Below are 19,804 nucleotides of genomic sequence, written 5' to 3' on the forward strand. Positions count from 1 at the left end.
CAAGTTCCTTGACTGTTCGTTTAAAATTCTGATTATCTCTGGTGTGTATTCGTACGACTATTCTGAATCATTAGGTGGACTGTCTGCTGAAATATTAGTGAAACAACCTTTGAACCAATTTTAAATTACCAATCAATATTAATATAAAAAACTTTATACACGCAAAAATATTATTTTATAATATTATAAATTGGCGATGTGAAAAAGTTGGAAACAAGTCGGTCGAGTCAAACAAGTCGAAGTCGGTAAACCAGTATCAGTAGTTGATCTCGGTCCTCGGTCGGTGCAGCGTCGCTTTATGATCCGAGAGTATATTAAAAAGCTCGGTTTAAAAATCCTTGGATTGATTTATGCGTTTTCGTATGAATTTACACCAGGTCGAATCCTTTTTTTTAAAATCCTCGCACACGACAATCGTGTCTCTATTTATCCTATTTGATGCTCGGTGATATTTGCTAATATACACTTAAAACATCGTTACAGGCGGGATTAATTAGATCCATATGCAGAAACGCATTGTCGATGACGTCGAACATACCACACTGGCAGTGGGGGAGGGAAATGCTGTCTGGAGTTGACGTGACCTAAATCGTACGTCGAAACTTTATTAAATTTTCGGTGCATGCACGGCAAAGGGAATCGGAATATGGAAAATCATTTCTCAATAAAATTCGCCAGGAATAACTATCACAAACTAACTACCTATTTAAGTAGCTAACTAACTACCTAGCTTGTTAGCTAGCTACTGATTAACCTACTGACTATTCAAAATGTGGACGTAATAGGCAGGTACCATCCGGCCCAAACAATAGTTAAATTAGAAACTAATAAATAGAACAAATAAAAATAAATAAAAGCAGAATGAAAATAAAAATAATTAATAAAAGGCGTTAACATCACCGGTGGTGACAACTGAAAGCACACACTAACCAACACTCCTATAAGATACTATATGAACCGTGGAATTACTGGCAATTCTAGAAATAATACGTCATGCCCTAATTAACTGAAAGAGCGAGCACAGAAATATACAGCACACGAGCGGCAGCCGTCGTGACGTAGACATTTTTTCCTCCCACTGCCCCAAATATGTACCCCGCTTTGGTCCAATAATGTCTTACTCAAGACCGTGCCAAGCCCCGCAGTCACATCAGCTCATTTTATTTTATTTTATTTTATCCTGCAAATAATCTTCCGAATAACCAATGAATGTCACTTATTCCTGAGTCGACTGCCGCTTCCAGCCAAATGTCTATCTTCTCCTAAAAACTAGCGACCTCTTAGACATGCAGGGGGTGGGGCCCGAGGCGGGGAAAGGTCTGGCTGCTGTAAGGGGGATTTGCCTCCGGCGGCTGGGGCTCCGCCCCAGACCCCGCTGCTCCTCTCGCTCCGCTCGAGTCGGATCCCCCGCTGTGGTTTTAATTTTTGGTGGTGGGATATGGCTGACTTCGATCTCGAATGTTGACTCGGGTTGGGGTGGTCCCTGTAGGTTAATGCATGGCTGCAGTGCTTCTGGGGTTGATTCTGGGGACCGATTCAGGGGGCCGATTCAGGGGTTCACGCTGAGGCTGATGCTGAGGCTGACTCTAGGTTAATAGTGGGATTTGTTTACTTCTGTTGTTTACCTCTGTTGTTCACCTCTCTTTACTTTTCGTGCTTATTACGATTATTTATCTCTGTTTCTCTGCACACTTAATCTTCTGTTGAAAGTCATACTCTCAACAATGGTTGACCGCAAAATGAAAGCTCGTGTCTCAAACACAAATTGTGAACCAGCTCATGGTGGTCATTGTATACAGAGTCCCCCTGAGTATCATGACAGTCCAATTGTAATGGAGTTCAGTCCTAATCTTAGATCAGATGGTGGTTATAGCGAAGATATTCAGGATGATATTGGTGATAACGATTTGGTTACTCATTCTAAAGGATGTTCAGAAGGTGGTTTTCAGAATCCTAAGTTGTATGAGATGATGGAGATGAATCCCGGTCCAAGTACTCTATCATCATATCAGAGTGGTTCACCACAGCTAATGTTTGATGACCCTCTAAGTTCGGAAACAATTCGAACATCTGGTCGTTGCCGTGACTTGAATAGACAGTTGTCTGGTTCAGGAACTGATATTGAGGCGGAGAATGAACATGAACATGAATACCAACCTGTGATATCTACAGGAGAAACTAGCTTTTCTCATCGTAAACCATACCATTCTGATGATAATGCGATCCCATTTCCTGCTGTTAATTTAGAGACTATGGGTTTACTTCCCAAATTGCCTTGTGAATATACTCTATCTGCACCTGTTCCAGGAGAATTCGAGGTGAGCTCAGAGCAAATGGAACATGAAATCGAGACTTCACCAGGAACCCGTGTGGAAATGCTACATAATTCCGACGGTTTCCCATATCACAGATCTGTTAATGACTCAGGTCTTGTTCCCACCGTTGATTTCCATCCACAGCTACTGCCAGATTCAGACGAAGATACGGAATCTGAAGTAGTTGTTTCGAACAACGATAATCGAGGCGAATCTGAAACAAGTCTTGTCGTTTCAGGCGAGACATCAACATCTACGTCTACTTCGATAATTATTGCGATGCCTTATACCTCTCAGAACCGAAATCATGGCCAACATCAGGGCCAGCAAACTGAATACAGAGGCTATACTTTTATCTATTCGACCATTGCTGGGTCAATAGTGGCTTCTATAGTATGGGTGATTGTGGGATTCTTACTAGATATCTTTGGATTTACTAGATTCAACCAGTTTATTGGTTATAACAAGTCTCTTGGTGAAACGCCAGGTGACGAACTGAGACTATTACGGTTTGTGGAACTATGCTCAGGATAACTGATTCCTTGCCTTCTACGCCAGGCCGAGCTTTTTCTTTTTGATGCACAAAGTATAAACAGAAGAACAAGTTACTAACTAACGATAGATTAGAATTAGAAAGTTTAAAGTCACAGTTTGACTGGGCATCCAAACAGCTAAAATATGCTGGCGACAAGACTGCAAAGACTATCTTCGAGAATACTTCAAGAGTTGTTCAGAGAGAGTCTGATTATTATGTCTTGGTTCTAGGTCTCATCTGTGGAATCTGCTTTGTAATACTCATTGTTATGAGTACTGATATTGTTGGTAGTGGTGATAAAAAGAGTCCAGATGTTGACAACACATTGTCGAGCCTTCAGGAAATGATTTCTTATATGAACGAAACCATTCTAGCTATAGAAAGAGATGTCAAAGAACTGAAACGAAGTACTCTGATCAACGATAATATACTGGCCACCAACATTGCTGACATCAAGAATGAGCAGCTTCATTTCAATGTCTCTATAGCTGATTCTATTCAAGCGTTGGAGGAAGAGGCTGATTGCCTAAAAAGCGACTTGATGGAGCAGAAGGATTCGATTCGTGAGATTGTCAAGAAATTGAACAAACGCCCTGAGAGTGTTAACGATCAGTTAAAAGCGGCATCTAGCTGGCCATATCCGATATCCAGTTCTCAAAATTCAACAATAATCAAGACTACAAATGGGCAGTTTGACCTGGGAACTAAAGAAGGAAGAGAGAAATGGCGAGCAACGATCAAGCAGACCTTGAATCAGGAAAGGTCTAAATCAGCTACTAAACATGGTGACTCAGCTACAAACAGCAACGAGAATACAACCAAAGCTCAAATAGAGGATCATAAACTCAATGATGACGATGCTGACGATGATATCAGCATTGGCCAGGTTAACATGTCCTTACATCAAGGAAAAGTAGATGTTGGTAGGAATGTCGAAGATAGTTCCAAGAATGGAAATAGGGAAACAGGCGAGGTAGATGGTATAAATCCTGAAGATACCACTCAGCAGCTGCCGAACAACCAAAAGGAACAAAGTAAAGAATCTGCGGAAAGAGGTACTTCTGTGGGAAACAAGATCCTAGCAGATGTCAATACATCATTTTTGACCAGTAGCAAGGGCAAAGACCGTTTATTTACCACGAAATCAAGAGGCAGTCAAGTTAGCTCACCTCGCTATATCACCGGAGATAAATATGGTGTCCAATTTAAAAAGGAGAACGAGGAACCTATCACACCTCCGGTTAGCATTGGCACCAGCCCTTTTAAGATTCGACTAAACAGGTTACGGCTAGTTACTAATCAAGCTAGTAAGCCGAATAATCAAAATAGAGCCAGGATTAGAGGTACAGATCAAGGTTCTAAACTTGCTATGGTGTATGTGGGATACCAAGCTAAGCCAGATAGACGCCATAGTTTGAAGAGAACGTTCGACAAAACTGATCAGCGAGAGGATTTAAACCGAAACCTTGCAAGAGATAGAGAGCCTACAGTGTCATCAGTGAGATTTGTTCGAGAAGAAGATGCTCGTAAACACGAGGCACTTCTCAGACCGCAGACTAGTGTCATACCGACAGAATCGGCCATGACAATGCTGGCCAAATCCATGTTTAAAGCAGGAGAAGTTCCGGGATTTATCCTGATTGGTCCCCAGCAGACGAGTTTCACAGTGGCCGAAGTAAAGGCCAAGATTGCCGAGGGTCAGCAAAAGAGACAACGGCGTCTGTTCATGGGAAAAGCTGGATGGTTTTCAACCAAGAAGGCCAAGGCAGCTATCGACCAGATGGAACGAGACTGGCAGGTGAATAAACAGTGGTCTATAGTGAGGATCTAGGGTGTAGGGTGTGCTAGAACTTGTACTACTATTAAATTATGACCACTACTATCAAGCACTATACTATGCTACTTCCACCATACTACTGCGACCCTACTACGACGACCATACAACTCTACTTTATTATATTATACGAAATTACACAGTGATTATATGATAAGATCACGATGGGAATTGGATAACGATTTACGAAACAAGAATGAATTACGAGGAAAGATAACGACTAATACCCGGCTCAGCACCAAAGATAACACCGATGATAACGATAATAACGATGATAACGACTAAAGTTAACAACGACTAGCGATAACGACTAAAGATTACAACAAAGATAACGACTAAAACAACGACTTAACACTAAAATTAAACAATGAACGACTGGGATACGAACTGCACGCACAGATAGTGATATCTTGTCCTCCAACGGCTGCCACCTCTACAATCTCTCCTCCTACCAGTAAAAACAACGACTTAGACAAGCACACATCGACATAATTCCGCGCCAATTCGCAATTAGCGTGTCATCCCTGTCAGGAGATTTCTATAATTAGTTTAGTGTACTAAAATAAAACCAGTTAACCAATGCCAGATAAGCAGCGGGTTTTGCGGGGAAATCGCATTATACAAAGAACCACACCCCCATTGGCGCGGCCAAGGAGCACTAAATGACAAACTACAATAAAAAAACAAAAATAAAATAAAATAAAAACACGTGAAAAATATAAATTAAAGTAAAAATAAATCCAAAGCCGTGACGAATGCGCGCCATGCACAGGGACGAATTTTTAATAGAAATAAATTACCGCATAAAATAAACAATTAAAAAAAATACACAACAAGAATGAGGGCCAAGGAACTCTGGCGGCGACGGGAGGCCCGAAACAAGAAGCAAGGTAAAAATAAACTAGCAAGCAGCGACCAGTTTGGGAATAAGCCGTAGTCATTTCTGCGATCGGTTTAGGTAACCAGACTGCCAAAACGCACACAAACCAACCTGGAAAGAAGCATAAATTGGTAGGTCGCAGGTCCGGCCGGAAAAAGGCCCCGGGCCCTTACAGCAGCAGCACCAGCCTGGTCAGCAGGCCACATAAAAATAGAACCTGTCAGGTACGGGGTGGGGTGGTGCTGGCGCTCGAGTCGGTTGGTAGACGCCACCCCCCCCACTGCCTCCGGCGGCTGGGGCTCCGCCCCAGACCCCGCTGCTCCTCTCGCTGCGCTCGAGTCGGTTCGTGTACGGTCCCAGCCAACTCCTGCGAAGCAGGAGCAACGGGGTCTGGGGCGCAGCCCCAGCCGCCGGAGGCAGACCCCCCAAAAGAATTTGAAAGCAAAATAAATAAATTAAAAAAGTCCTATCTATTACAGGCCGGCGGCTACAAATGTACCGGCACCTGTAACCACGTCGGGGCCTTCCGGTAGGAGGCGGGCGGGTCTAGTCATAATAGAAATATCCATCCGTATACACATAAAATCGTACAATCATTAACATAAAACATGCTCAGGCATCCGTCGAGCGTGTGTGTGTGTGTAGCAGACACACAGGTCGCTTGATGCATGAGACACATTTGGGGGCGGCGGCGTCTCTAAAGTCTAGTGTCGGTCGGGGCGAGTCTAGCAAGTGGACGAGGGGCAGTGTTTAAAAAAAAAATTCCACATGCTCATTCACATTCTTCGGGCGCCAGATGACATGGGTCCACCTGCCTCAGCCACTGCGTTCCTGTGTAATGCTAATAATTGGTGTTGTTGCAACCAGTCTTCAATGTAATCGTCGGACAGTTTCTGTTCTCGCAGGTATGAACACCATAGTTTCCAGTTGTTCAGATGTCGGGCAGTGCGGAAATGATTATACATTTCGGCTCGGGGAAACGTCGTGTTTTTGCGATGACTTTCAGACCATTCGCAAACGACGCATGAAGAGTGGCCAGCCCAGCTTGATCCCATTGTATATTCAGTGCGTGTGCGTGTGCGAGAAAAAATAATAAAACAATTAATTCAGCGGTACCGGGGTATGTGAAATGTAAATGCAAGTATGAGATCGGGAGTCGATCAGGTACAATAGTCAGTAGGTTAGTAGCGGTAGTCAGTAGCCAGTCAAACGGTAGATTGTAGATTATCGAGCTGCTGCTGCTAAGGCTAATAAGAGGAGACTAGTGACAGTAGTGACAAGAGACAGTGACAATCAGTAGAGAGAGTGAAGTCAGTAGTGTCAGATGCTTAGAAAGTCAGAGAGTCAGAGAGTCAGTAATGTCTGTAGTGTGCTAGAGGGCGACTACTACTAGGACAGTGACAGAGGTCAATGTGACCAAAGGGATAGTAGAGACAGCAGCTGTAGAATCTAGACAGTAGCTGTCAGTCGAGCGTTTATGTGGTAGCCTCTAATACACTGGAACCAATATATTATCAGACTAGATCGCAATGAAGATATTAAAACCAAAAATAATAACAACAAATATCCAGAATATTCAGAAGAATCGAAAATTTAAAATCGAATATATGACAGTCTGAATACCTGAAATCGAGTACTAAGTTAAGCTAATATACAACCAGAAAATAGCAAGACTTAGTAGTAGCAGTACTAGCAGTAGTAAAAAGAGATCGGGAATAATAGCAGTAGTAAAAGAGATCGGGGAATAATACGATGGATCTTCTTTGTAGCGCAAACGGTTAAAAAATAGCGGCCAACCCGTTAAAAAAGTAGATAGAGAGATGTAAAAGCAACCAAGCAAGAAGTCACCAAGAATTAATTAATAGAGATAAAAGGGTGAGAAAAAAAATTATTATCACACGAGAAAATATAAATGCCAGGTAAAGACAAAAAAAAAACCAAATATAAAAAAAAACATAAAAGAGATATGATCTAATATTTATATGATCCAAAAGCAAGACCCAGTGACACTATGCAGGCACCCCACCTTGAGCAAAAGGCGCCGGCGACGAGGGATTGTCTCACAGTGACACGCGTTTGACGGGGAAAAATTACCGTTTCTTTTTGCGGATTGTGGTATCTGGTGGGAAAAAAATAAAAAAAACCCAGAGACCTTCAGGGGCAGCAATGCAAGACAAAGTACAACAAAAGAAATATAAACGAAACAGGAGAAGGGGTTAGGAGGTCATGAAACACACAGGCAGGATAAAAGTGACTAGTGGCATGTCACAAAATAGCCTAGTAACAACACGCATTTCGCAAGAGGCGGCCACGACTAGGACTAGGAACTACGAGACTGGGACTAACGAAGACCAGGGCCAGGGCCAGGGACTACCTATAAGGGTAGGGTAGGGTGGTAGGGTGGTAGCGAACTAACTCACTAGATCGATAGCGAGAGAAGGTGGAGACATGTCCGTTTTCGGGATGGCCTGGGTCAGTAGGTGCCTCGAGACAGAGAGCAAAGATGGGTAGTACGAAGCGCCAAAATAAACGACAACTGACCCGAAACAAGACTTAGCAAATGGCGAACCCGAGCTAATATCCAAACGGTTTAACACCGCACCCCGATATCGAGTCATTCCGAGTTGAGCTAAGCACGGACCTGAAACATCTCCACCTATCCACTATTACTCAGTTCAGAGCACCAGCACCAGCAACATCAGCGGCCCGATCACTGAACAGGAGTCGATTCCACTTTGCTTTGCTGCTGCTACAGCTGCTGCTACCACTACTGCTACTGCCACGGCCAGTTGGGCTACTCCTCTTTGAGGCCGCACGACTCCGCTTTTACTCCGCTCCAAAACCACCTGAGTCCGTTTCAGGTCCGTTTTCAAAGGCGTCTGCTCCGAGTCAAACAAACCTGATTGTGCTTGGCAAATCAGGCCAGGTCTGCCCAGGCGGCCATCCTTCCCTTGCACGCTGCCTGCCCTGCTTCTGCTTCCCTGCTGGCAGTCAAGCAATCAGTCACAACTGGCACCCCACATATATGCCCACCGTGCACGCTACGGCCTGCCAGCCCGGGCCAGCCAGGATTACCGTCCTGGGGGTAGCCCACCCAGGAATGACAAGCTGGCACCACCGCAACCGACGTAGGACGCCCAAACGCGATTAGCCTCTCCCAACTGAGCCAAGCATCGGGCCCATGTCACAGATTATAGCACACGGCAGCCACTGCTACACTCCCCACGCCCGACTCGAGCGAAGCGAGAGGAGCAACCAGGGTCTGGGGCGGAGCCCCAGCCGCCGGAGGCAAAGTGGGGCCGGGGGTATGCCTCCGGCGGCTGGGGCTCCGCCCCAGACCCTGGTTGCTCCTCTCGCTTCGCTCGAGTCGAGTGTGGGGCCCCCGGGCAGTCCGGCGAGGTTGCCCGGGGCCCTTGACTGGGTGACAGGGCAGCGGTGGTGGTGACAGCGGCATGTGACACAGGGCCACTGGTCAGTCCAGGCGGGACTAGCCCGAATGCAGCGTCGAACCCAGGCTTAGTTCGTATTAAGGTTAGCGTACAGGAGGGTAGTAAACAGCACAAACAATCGGCCGCGCTCCCAAACTCGCTTTCTCGCTGGCTCCGAAAAAAGCAAACCTCGCAATCTTTCGGGCGATCCATTCATCGGCCGCCGCCTGGGTCCGGCCAAGCGGTTCCGAGTGGGTGGTAGGTGTGCCTCCGGCGGCTGGGGCTCCGCCCCAGACCCGGGTTGCTCCTCTCGCTTCGCTCGAGTCGGGCTTGGCCCCCCCCCCCATCAGCTCTCAGTGCCAGCAGCACCAGCACCAGCGGCAGCAAAGTCAGCAACCAGCAGCAGCAGCAGCTGCTGCAAGCACCTGGCCATGAACGGCCAGGCCTGAAAAAGGCTGGCCTGATTGGGGGTTCTGAATGTTGCTGGCTCGAGGTCCTTTGTGGCCTGGCCGTTGGCCTAAACGGATTCCGGGAGCCCGTGAGTGGGCAGTTTTTTGTTTCGTTCCTTGCTGTGGCCCTTTTTTGTTCCTTTGGGGGGACTTGGCTTGCTTGCTGGGTCCGCTCACTCGATGGCGTGTTTTTGCTGGCTCGTGCTTGCTGCCTGTCTGTCACAACCGGACGCTGCTGCCCATGCTCATTACTCGCTGGCTGTGACCTATCGCACAAGGAGCAGCAGTGCGCCGAGCACTCAGCGCACCGAACAGTGGTGCAGCAGAAGATCGGGGCCAAGCCCATTCCTCCAGAACCGAATTCCAAACAACGCCCTCCACCAACCAAAACACGGCTCAACAGGGTCACCCCCCACGCCCGACTCGAGCGCAGCGAGAGGAGCAACCAGGGTCTGGGGCGGAGCCCCAGCCGCCGGAGGCAGACACCCACCCCCCAGCCAGCAGTGGGCCCGATCGCAGACCCCCCCCCGGATTGGCTGTGGTGCCTGTATATCTCTGTACATGCTTTCCATACAAACTTGCAGGGGCCTTGGGACCTGTTTCACCGGGGTCGTTTCAGCTGCACAGGGTCGCTCATGACGTCACCGCTGATACACGCGCGGGCTGGCCTGATCGCAGCGTGCCTGAAGGACTGCCAATTGGCCCGTGCAGCACTTTCTACTCCGGGCTCGTCTCTCTACTTCGCTGGCCCCACCAGATCGCTGGTGACGGCAATTGCGGGGTCGATGATACAGATCTGCTCACCGGGGAGGGGTTCTGCCTCCGGCGGCTGGGGCTCCGCCCCAGACCCTGGTAGCTCCTCTCGCTGCGCTCGAGTCGGTCCATCGACGGTCGCGGCCGCTCGCGAAGCGAGCACAACCCGGTCTGGGCGGAGCCCAGCCGCCGGAGGCACGTGGCCCCACCCCGTGGACCCCCGCCAACACCTGCAGCCCGTCATGGAGAGGAGGGGTAGCTGTCAGACCCAATTGAGGAGGGCGATAAGGTATGGTGGTTATCGCTGATTTCGCCGTTGTAATCCCCCTGAACCGATCACCGATCGGTTGCTGCTGCATGGAACTAGCGTCGGTGCCGCCAGCCACCACAGTTTCCGCACGAATTATTATTTTTCTCGCTGGAATTGCTCGCACTCTCCTTGTCCTGTCGTCCGGGGTCACGGGGTGTGCCTCCGGCGGCTGGGGCTCCGCCCCAGACCCTGGTTGCTCCTGCTTCGCAGGAGATTTCGGCCGGGGCCCCGACCCAACCACTCAAGCGAAGCGAGAGGAGCCATCTGGGGTTTGAGGCGGAGAACCAGTCGCCAGAGGCACACCCCTCCCTCTCTCCCCGTTTCAGGCTCCCGTATAGCATGCATCACTCGAAACACGCAGAGTGTAACTGAATCAAAGAACTGGATCTGATACTGCATGGTTCAATGCCGGCTGCATTATCGGCCTTTGGCCAGCAGCGACGCTAGTTTTTGTTAGTGCCCGTCTGTTGCATCATCCCACGGCATCGCGGCCGGTCAACTGACGTTCTCGCACCACGGATTTCAAGCTAATTCGTAGGACAAGGGTGCATGGGGACGGAGTGTGCCTCCGGCGGCTGGGGCTCCGCCCCAGACCCTGGTTGCTCCTGCTTCGCAGGAGTTGGTAGGTGGGGGGAAGGGGGGTGAACGACTCGAGCGGAGCGAGAGGAGCAGGGGGGTCTGGGGCGCAGCCCCAGCCGCCGGAGGCAGGTTTGGCCCCTGGATGGGTGCTCGGACGGATGAGGAAATGTCAGGGGGGTCACGTGCGGGCCCTTGCCCAGATGGTGGCTGATTAGATAAGGTGAACATGCGAGAGAGAGAAATGAGATGAAGTGTGAAAGGAGCAAGTGGACTGAGAGACGTGTGTCCACAGCGAGGAATGGTGAGGTATCACATAATCGTGGAAACGGATAGCAGTGTCGACAAAGAAAAGAATAGTGGTCGTATCGAAGAGAGTTTTCAGACCGAGAGTTCGGGGTTTGGCGTCAAATATTGCAGCTGGTCAAGCGCTGCGAAGAGTGTAGGAGACATATTTCTACCGGTGGAGAACTGGGAACGAGATTCGAGTTTGGGAGGTCAGAAGGAGAAGGAACGGAGATTTAGCGAAGTTGCTAGTAAGGTCAGTGAAGGCCGAATTAGCAGACCGGGAGAGGGACGATTACGAGCGACGAGCCTCTCACAGCAGCAGCTAGTGACTGGTGAGAGTGCCGGTAACGCCAACCCCGCCAGTGGAATCAGTTTGGGGCCTGGGAACTTTTTGAGCAGGAGACGTAGAAGTACACTTTCTGGAGAAGCCAGACCTGTGGATCCAGCTATCCATATTGCAAGAACAAGAAAAGATCAAAGCGGTCCGAAACCAGGGTCGAAGGAGTACTATAGTATCCATACCTCACGGGATTATAGATTTGGCCGAGTAGAGATTCAGGGGTTTGACAACGAAATGGCCAGTGCGAGTGTCACTAGTACCACAGTGGCAGAAGTGGCACAAGTGGCACAAGTGGCAGGGTCGAGCAGTGTTAACGATGATTTAGTTCCAGTTCCAGAAGCTAAGACGACTGCTACTCTGAAATCCACCTTCATGGGATATGGAGTGGTCAGACTATACAGAGAACAGGACGAAGGAGAGGAGGAGACTGCTGATACTGATGATGCCACTGTTGTAGCTATACTGGCTGTTCCAGGATATATGAGTACAGGCGATTTACTGGAATATCTGGGAGAAGATACCAGGAAACGCAGTTCACATATCCGACTGGTCACCAGCAACGGTGTGCCTAATAGATATATGGTGTTGATTAAGTTTCTGGATGCTAAATTTGCAACCGACTTTTATCTTAATTATAACGGAAAAGTGTTTAACTCTATGGAAGCAGAGACTTGTCACGTTGTTTATGTTAAGAGCGTGCAATTCCGGTCTCCTCCACGACGAGGAGACGGCGACGAAATCCCTTATTTGATCAAAGATCCGTTTACCGGAATAGGAATAGGAGCCGAAACAGACGACAAAACGGCAACCGAGTCATCAGCAACGGCAGTATCATCATCTCTAGTATCAAATTCTGCATCAACATCATCAGCCATTCAACATAATAAACTGTCGTCGCTACAAGAACTCCCCACCTGCCCAGTGTGTTTGGAAAGAATGGATGCGACCATCACCGGACTGCTGACTATTCTATGTCAACACACGTTTCACTGCCAATGTCTACAGAAATGGGGCGACTCGTCGTGTCCCGTGTGTCGTCATACAAACGCTGATTCATACGGAACATACGAGCAAGCCGACAGCAGCAGTGCTCTGCCTGCTCTGTCCAGTAAGTGCTATGTTTGCGAAGCAGGATCCAATCTATGGGCATGTCTTATTTGTGGTCATGTAGGCTGTGGTCGGTACGACAAAGCCCATGCTTACGACCATTATGTGGCTACAGGACACTGTTTCTCCATGGATATCACTACTCAAAGAGTATGGGATTACTCGTCGGACGGCTATGTCCACCGACTGATTCAAAACCAGTCTGACGGCAAGCTCGTCGAGCTTCCATCGGGGTCTTCGTCTACAGCAGACGGTAAAAAGGACATTGAAAACGACTTGTCCCTACAGTACACGTATTTATTAACTTCACAACTTGAGTCACAACGAGAGTACTATGAAAGCTTACTTGCCGAAGCCGAGGGTGCATTACTGCAATACAGGACACTCGACGACCGAATTGATCGTATTAAGCAAGAAAATGAGGCCAAGTTCCAGACCGACCATGCTCGATTACTTGAAAAAGTGAAAACGATCTCTGAATCCGTGACCCAAGCCAATCGGCAAATCGAAGAAGAAAAAGCGTTCAGCCTCGGTTTAGTGACCAAAGTGGACAGTCTCGTTGAAACAATCAAACAAAAAGACCAGGAAATCAACGACCTGAACGACCAGATCCGCGATCTCATGTTCTTCCTGGACGCCAAAGAAAAACTCGCCAACGCTGACGAAGACGTGCAACAAGGAACCGTCTCAGTGGCCCCCGCACCCTCCAAAAAGAAACCCAAACGCAAACCCAAAAAATAGCACTCTCCACTCACACTAATCCACGGGGCGGGGGTGTGCCTCCGGCGGCTGGGGCTCCGCCCCAGACCCTGGTTGCTCCTCTCGCTTCGCTCGAGTCGTTGTACTTTCGGGCGGGGGTTGTGCCTCCGGCGGCTGGGGCTCCGCCCCAGACCCTGGCTGCTCCTCTCGCTTCGCTCGAGTCGTTACGTCGACGGACCCAGCAGAAAACTCCTGCGAAGCAGGAGCAACCAGGGTCTGGGGCGGAGCCCCAGCCGCCGGAGGCAGCGAATCCAGGACCCTGGCTCGGACCCTGCGTCAGGGTGCGGCGCACGTGGGGCGTCGATAGCCAATTTTTTTTTATTATGACTTGCAGGAGCGAGGGGAGGGAGCGAGTTTGCAGGTCAGATCATTGGTCGAGCTCGAGTCGTTCATTTGGGCCGTTTTATCTGAACAAACAGGGACAAAAATGTCAATGAACTCGATTAAGCTGTTGGCGGGCGATGTCCACAGGGACCTGGCTGTTCTGGTCAGCAAAACGTAAGTGGAACTGCGGTTGTTTCATGTCTTCAACAGAGGAAGACCAGGAGACGAGAACCGAGCAGACGAAGCGGTTTCTGGCTTGATCTGGTGGACTGGCTGGTGGTTTCATTTGCTGGCGAAGTAATTTGCCCGCAATACTTGCAGGGGGGTCTGCCTCCGGCGGCTGGGGCTCCGCCCCAGACCCTGGTTGCTCCTCTCGCTTCGCTCGAGTCGTTGTGTCGACGGACCCAGGCAGAAAACTCCTGCGAAGCAGGAGCAACCAGGGTCTGGGGCGGAGCCCCAGCCGCCGGAGGCAGACCCCGACCCAGGAGTGTGGTACTAACGGTGTTGGCAGGCTTGGAATCCCGCTGTCGAAGGTGAATATCTCGCGAGATTCGAATAGAGAGATCTCGCTGACGATTGGCGAGTCGGTGCGAGACGAGGATGTGTATATTTTGACACAGATTGGGTCAGGAGACGTCAACGACCGTATTTTGGAGCTTCTGATTATGATAAATGCATGTAAAACAGCGTCGGCCAGACGGATCACGGCGGTGATCCCCAATTTCCCGTATGCTCGTCAGGACCGTAAAGACAAGTCGCGGGCTCCTATTACCGCCAAACTCATGGCCAACATGCTGGAGACTGCTGGGTGTAACCATGTGATTACTATGGACCTCCATGCATCCCAGATCCAGGGCTTTTTCGACGTTCCTGTCGATAATTTATACGCAGAACCCAGTGTTGTCAATTATATCAAGAACAATGTGGATTATAAGAACGCTATTATCGTGTCACCCGACGCAGGAGGTGCTAAACGAGCTGCTTCTTTGGCTGATAGATTAGACCTGAACTTTGCCCTGATTCATAAGGAACGAGCTCGTGCTAATGAAGTGTCGCGAATGGTGCTTGTGGGTGATGTTTCGGACAAAGTGTGTATTCTTGTCGACGACATGGCCGATACTTGTGGAACACTTGCCAAAGCCGCCGATACACTTTTGGGCCACGGAGCGCAGTCGGTGATTGCCATTGTCACGCACGGAATTCTGTCTGGCAAAGCCACCGAAATCATCAACAAAAGCAAACTGCACCGAGTCGTGTGCACAAACACTGTTCCCCTCGAAGGCAAAGAGCTGGTGTGCGACCGGCTCCAACTTCTCGACGTCAGCCCGGTGCTGGCCGAGAGTATAAGACGGCTCCACAACGGTGAGTCCGTGTCGTACCTGTTCCGCAACGCACCTGTTTAACGAGTTATATATTATTTTATTTTGGGATGGGGGGGGTTGCCTCCGGCGGCTGGGGCTCCGCCCCAGACCCTGGTTGCTCCTGCTTCGCAGGAGTTTTTTTGCTACTGGGTCCGTCACGCAACGACTCGAGCGAAGCGAGAGGAGCAACCAGGGTCTGGGGCGGAGCCCCAGCCGCCGGAGGCAGTGCCACCCCTTTACAGACCCGTCAGCGTCGGTTTCTCGAGCCCGTATTTGGCTTTGTCGAAGTGGTGGAGACTTTCGAGGAGTTCGTGGTCACCAACGAGGTCGACCACCTCGTTTTGGTCGAGAACTTCGAGAGCTCGTGAGTCGGGCACCCAGATCACACGGCATCCGGCTGCTTTGCCAGCGATGACGCCAGGGACACCGTCTTCGAAAACGAGACATTCTTCGGGCTTGATTTCTGGCAGGTTTTTGGCCCGTTGCACGGAATTTAGTGATTCGAGAGCCACGTGCCAGATGTCGGGGTGTGGTTTGCCACGACCGGGTGGGATTCGTTTGTCGTCGCCGACTACGACGTGGTCGCCAAACAGATCAAACCCGTGTCGCAGGTGTTTGGTCTTGAGAAGATAATTGGCATGGTGGGATGATGTGGCCAGTGCAAACGGAACTTTGATATCTTCCAGGTGCTGCAGCAACTCTAATGCTCCGGGCATAAACGTTGTTTTGTTCCAACGGGTCTTTTGTCGCTCGCTCGTCATTTTGAAGTATTCCTCGGGCGTGTATGGCAATTGTGCCCATTCGAGAAGTTTTCTCGACGCATCCGGTCCTGGTCGGCCTTGTAATTGAACTTTGACTTCCCAGGGAAGACTGGGTTTGCCGTGCTCGTGAAGAATCTCATTGGTGATTTCGGTATAAATATCCTCAGAGTTAATCAGGAGCCCGTCCATATCAAACAGACAGGCTTTGATCTGGATGTGAGCGTGTGCTGGTGTGGAGGAGCTCGTGGTGCTCGTGGAGGAGCTGGTGTTAGCGGTGGTGCTGGCCATGGTGACTGTTTTTAGGTTTGTGAATAATTGCAGTGTGGTTTGTATACAAAGTATTTTTCTAATTCGTGGTTAAGGTTTGGTTACACAATGTATCACAAGCGGTTATTTTTTTTTTTGTTTCTTGACGGATGTAGGTTCGAGATCGAATAAAATAAAATAAAATAACCTACAAAAGAGCAAATGCAGCCTGTCAATGGCGGGTAAATAACCGCAATTGATTCTTGCTAAAGATAGATTTATCAGACCCACGTCTGATCCTGTCGATTTACACGTCGATAGTACAATCTATAAGAATATATTATGACAGCTAGAAAAAAACAACTGCGACGCTGTTTTTCATGAAGTAGCACTTTTTCTGCTCGTTAGCTCTCTTTAGTCGGACCTAATTACATGTGGTGAGGTGCAGGGGTACCGCGCTAACGTGCATGATCTGCCTCAGGGATCAAACCTTAAATAGAGATCGTCGATACAGCAAGTCTTTTCCAAACATTGGCTTAACGCTTAACAGGTTTTGAGACAAAGTTTAAAATAGAAGGTATTTGACCTTCCGATTCCCGCAAATAGCAATACCTGAAAACATGACTAGCTGGAAAACGTCTTCACGGATACGTCGTCCCTAGGGGAGATCTACTATGGATCTTGCCTATAACCGTTGATATTTATAAATATAGTATCTGACTGTTTAGGAAGCAGCTGCGAAAAAAAGTTGTCGAGTTCTTCAAGTTGAAACATTGGCTGGAACTTGCATGTATATTATTCATATATTATTCCCGTGGCATTTGGATGAATGTTAAAAAAGGACTGCCCGGTTTAATAGAGTTCAGAGGAAAGAATACGACATGATCTGTGTTTGTTGTAGAGTTGTCTACTATTTTTTATTCAGTTGAGTATAGACCAGGAACTGGAGGATAGAGTAGTGACCCTGTGTGACCCTGTGCTGTAAGAACATTTGTGACCTACCAACTGGAACAGAAAGTAGTCGTGTAACATTGAAGTGAAAGAGATAGACCAGAAGCTAGTCTTGTCACCATTTCAACTGGAAGTGATAGAGTATAGTGGTACAGTTCAGTAATTTTCATCCAGTGAGAGAGTACTCGTGTGGTTTATTCAACTAGAAGTTAAACCGGAAGCTAGTAATATATCCACCTGGAATAGATAGACAAGATCAAGTGGAAGAGAGAGATCAGAAGCTAGTGCTGTGATACATTCAAAATTAGTCCTGCAATTCATCCAACTGGAAGAGATAAAAGACAATAAGCTACTCCTGTAACGCTATTCAAGTGGATGAGATAGATCAGAAGCTTAGATAGCAGACGACTTTTCTAACTCGTAAAAGCATTTCGCATTTCGCATTCACATTTTGCATTCCATACTGTTACAATTTTATAATCTCGGACGAGCATTTATAAACAAAACATCATCGGGCTGTAAACGAACGGTCTCGCTCGGTCTTCTGTGTCACTTCAACATCCACCCTATGAGATTACTACCGGTCTCTTTTCGCAGTAGGAGAAGGGTCACCAGTCAGATCAAAGATGTTATAATTATAGCTCTGGCTACCGGTATTGCGGGTCTGATCTTCTTTCGACCGCACTATCGTCATGAGAAAAGAATAATCCAGAGCCAGGATCCGAACCTTGAGCACCGTCGCCAGGATGGTGATGGAACTAATACCCAGAAGATATTCACACTTCGACCGGACCAGACGTTCTTCCATACTTATCCAGATAACAATAGATACATATCTGGGGACACATGGAGACCACCACAGTCGTTTGGCCCGCAAGTGGTCAAGTATGATGACAACAAAGATGGTCAGTTTGGCAAGATTAATCTTCAACAGCGCCTCACAGCAGATCATACTGTCAATGCTAATAAGATACTGTTGCTTCTTAAAACTGGATCCAAAACTCTATGGGACCGTGTGCCAGTGCACTTTTTCACCACCCTTACGAGGTTCCCAAATTTTGCATTATATTCAGACGCAGCTGATTCGATAGCTGGCTACGAAGTGGTCGACATTCTTGCCAATGTATCACAGTCGCTGCTCCTGGAAAGCGATCAATTTTCTGTATATAGATCCTACCGGCAACTACGATCCAAGCATAACTATCTCAGAACTAGCGATGTCGACGACATTCCTGGAGGCTGGGAATTGGACAAATTCAAAAACATCAGAATGTTCTATCATGCCTATAAAGAAGCACCAGATATGGAATGGTATGTCATGATAGATGATGACACTATTATTCTCGCAGACAATCTGTCTAAATACCTCCGTACGTTAGACCCTCGCAAGGAATACTATCTTGGCAGTGCAGTTGCTGGTCTGAAACATATATTTGCCCATGGTGGGTCTGGTATCGTCCTGTCACAGGGTGCTATGAAAAAGGCATTTGGCAGTCCATCCTCAGAAGACTGGGTAGAACAGTATACCCTGAAAGCAGAGAATGAATGCTGTGGTGATTACATGGTTGCCATGTATCTTAAAGAGACGGCCGATATATCTCTAGACTTTTCAGCTTCCGGTGGTCGGTTTCAAGGAGAACCTATCTGGGCAGTTCCATGTAGTGCCAACAACTGGTGCCAGGAAATAATCACACTACACCACCAAGGACCAGCGGATTTCGAGCTTCTTTGGGAGTACGAACGAGTGCGCAAATCGTCTGGCAATAAAGGACCCATTCTATACCGGGATATCTACAACGACTTTGCCAAACCGTACCTGTCCAAAGACCCCCAAAAGAACTGGGACAACGGAGCCAAAGACGTCGAATACTCTTGGGCAATCGAGTACGATAAAGCTCAATCTGAAGGCAGTAAACAACTGCCACTTCCACAAGATGCTTCGTCTGAACCGTACGCATCCTTCGACCTGTGTAAACGCGAATGCGAGGCCAAAACCGACTGTATCATGTATCGCTACGACCCGTACTCTCGCTACTGTGGACTCAGCTCATCAACCATAGCACTCGGTCGTCCCGTAATCAAATATGATGACGACGGGTATCACGACCGATGTCGCGGTCTCGAAATCAACTGTCCACCACGCGACACCAAACAAGACTCCCATCAAATGATATCTGGCTGGTACCTCGACCGAGCCATCGCCATGCGAAAGGCCATCCCGTGCGATAAACTTCACAAAACGCCCGACGCCGACGGTCAAGTCAACGGAGTCCGCGACCAAGTCGAGGGCTGGTATATCCGCGCCAAATCACGCTACCCGGACTCGTTCCCCGACCCCCTAAAACACCTGTAATCACTTAATCCACACACTCTCGTTGACAGTCCTCGTGCCTCCGGCGGCTGGGGCTCCGCCCCAGACCCTGGTTGCTCCTCTCGCTTCGCTCGAGTCGGGCGTGGGGGTCCAACATGTGCTAGGGGTTTTCCCGCTGCTCGACTGGAGCGAAGCGAGAGGAGCAACCAGGGTCTGGGGCGGAGCCCCAGCCGCCGGAGGCAGCAGCAGCACCAAAACACAGGTATTACATCACAT

At 48.6% G+C, this 19,804-nt stretch overlaps 4 protein-coding genes across 4 annotated transcripts; 3 read left to right on the plus strand and 1 right to left on the minus strand.

Moving 5' to 3' along the window:
* Window positions 1-11,381: 11,381 nt before the first annotated feature.
* On the plus strand, window positions 11,382-13,556 carry ETP1 (Etp1p; the record flags this gene model as incomplete). Its single annotated transcript, XM_018880565.1, has 1 exon — window positions 11,382-13,556. The coding sequence occupies one exon, from the start codon at window positions 11,382-11,384 to the stop codon at window positions 13,554-13,556; it is 2,175 nt and encodes a 724-aa protein (XP_018734593.1).
* A 1,007-nt stretch (window positions 13,557-14,563) lies between these two features.
* PRS3 (ribose phosphate diphosphokinase subunit PRS3) lies at window positions 14,564-15,301 on the plus strand (the record flags this gene model as incomplete). Its single annotated transcript, XM_018880576.1, has 1 exon — window positions 14,564-15,301. One exon carries the CDS (start codon window positions 14,564-14,566, stop codon window positions 15,299-15,301), a length of 738 nt encoding a protein of 245 aa, XP_018734594.1.
* A 194-nt stretch (window positions 15,302-15,495) lies between these two features.
* Window positions 15,496-16,308, minus strand: AWJ20_356 (uncharacterized protein; the record flags this gene model as incomplete). Its single annotated transcript, XM_018880587.1, has 1 exon — window positions 15,496-16,308. The coding sequence occupies one exon, from the start codon at window positions 16,306-16,308 to the stop codon at window positions 15,496-15,498; it is 813 nt and encodes a 270-aa protein (XP_018734595.1).
* Window positions 16,309-17,785: 1,477 nt separating this feature from the next.
* Window positions 17,786-19,570, plus strand: AWJ20_357 (uncharacterized protein; the record flags this gene model as incomplete). The annotated part of the gene is made up of 1 exon (XM_018880598.1): window positions 17,786-19,570. One exon carries the CDS (start codon window positions 17,786-17,788, stop codon window positions 19,568-19,570), a length of 1,785 nt encoding a protein of 594 aa, XP_018734596.1.
* Between the last annotated feature and the right edge of the window lie 234 nt (window positions 19,571-19,804).

This window comes from Sugiyamaella lignohabitans, chromosome A (genome assembly GCF_001640025.1).
Source record: "Sugiyamaella lignohabitans strain CBS 10342 chromosome A, complete sequence".
NCBI lineage: Eukaryota > Fungi > Ascomycota > Dipodascomycetes > Dipodascales > Trichomonascaceae > Sugiyamaella > Sugiyamaella lignohabitans.